This window comes from Myotis brandtii, unplaced genomic scaffold, assembly GCF_000412655.1.
Source record: "Myotis brandtii unplaced genomic scaffold, ASM41265v1 scaffold1888, whole genome shotgun sequence".
Classification (NCBI taxonomy): Eukaryota; Metazoa; Chordata; class Mammalia; order Chiroptera; family Vespertilionidae; genus Myotis; species Myotis brandtii.
The window spans coordinates 148,703-149,093 of NW_005357024.1; the positions used below are offsets into that span (position 1 = coordinate 148,703).

Sequence of the window (391 nt, forward strand, 5' to 3'; positions counted from 1 at the left end):
CCCGCCTCTCCGAAGACGGCGTCTTCCTCCTGGCCGATGGGCTGCGCATGTTCCTGTGGCTGGGAGCCAGCAGCCCCCCCGAGCTCATCCAGGGCATATTCAACGTGCCCTCCCTGGCGCATGTCAGCGCAGACATGGTGGGCACCTTTTCGTTGTTTCTACACAAAGTCCTGAGTGTTTTTGTTCATATGCAACCACGTGTCACCAAGAAAACGGGGCAAGTAGTTCCGTATAAGAACGGGAGAATTCCGTGTTTGACGGATAACGATCAGCTGCTGTGAAGTTGTTGGTGGAAAGTATTAGACAAACGAACAGAACGTGCCGTGAGCAGAGCTGCCGCGGCGCTGAGCCCTCCCCACCTGGCAGTCACTGACGGGCAGCCCCTCACTGA

General features: G+C 57.0%; 1 protein-coding gene across 1 annotated transcript in view; it reads left to right on the forward strand.

Moving 5' to 3' along the window:
* Nucleotides 1-391, forward strand: part of SEC24D (SEC24 homolog D, COPII coat complex component) — a 61,560-nt gene that overhangs the window by 56,827 nt on the left and 4,342 nt on the right. The window contains exon 21 of the mRNA XM_005864571.2: nucleotides 1-137. Within this exon, the coding sequence (XP_005864633.1) occupies nucleotides 1-137 (137 nt within the window). The remainder of the gene's footprint in view (nucleotides 138-391) is intronic.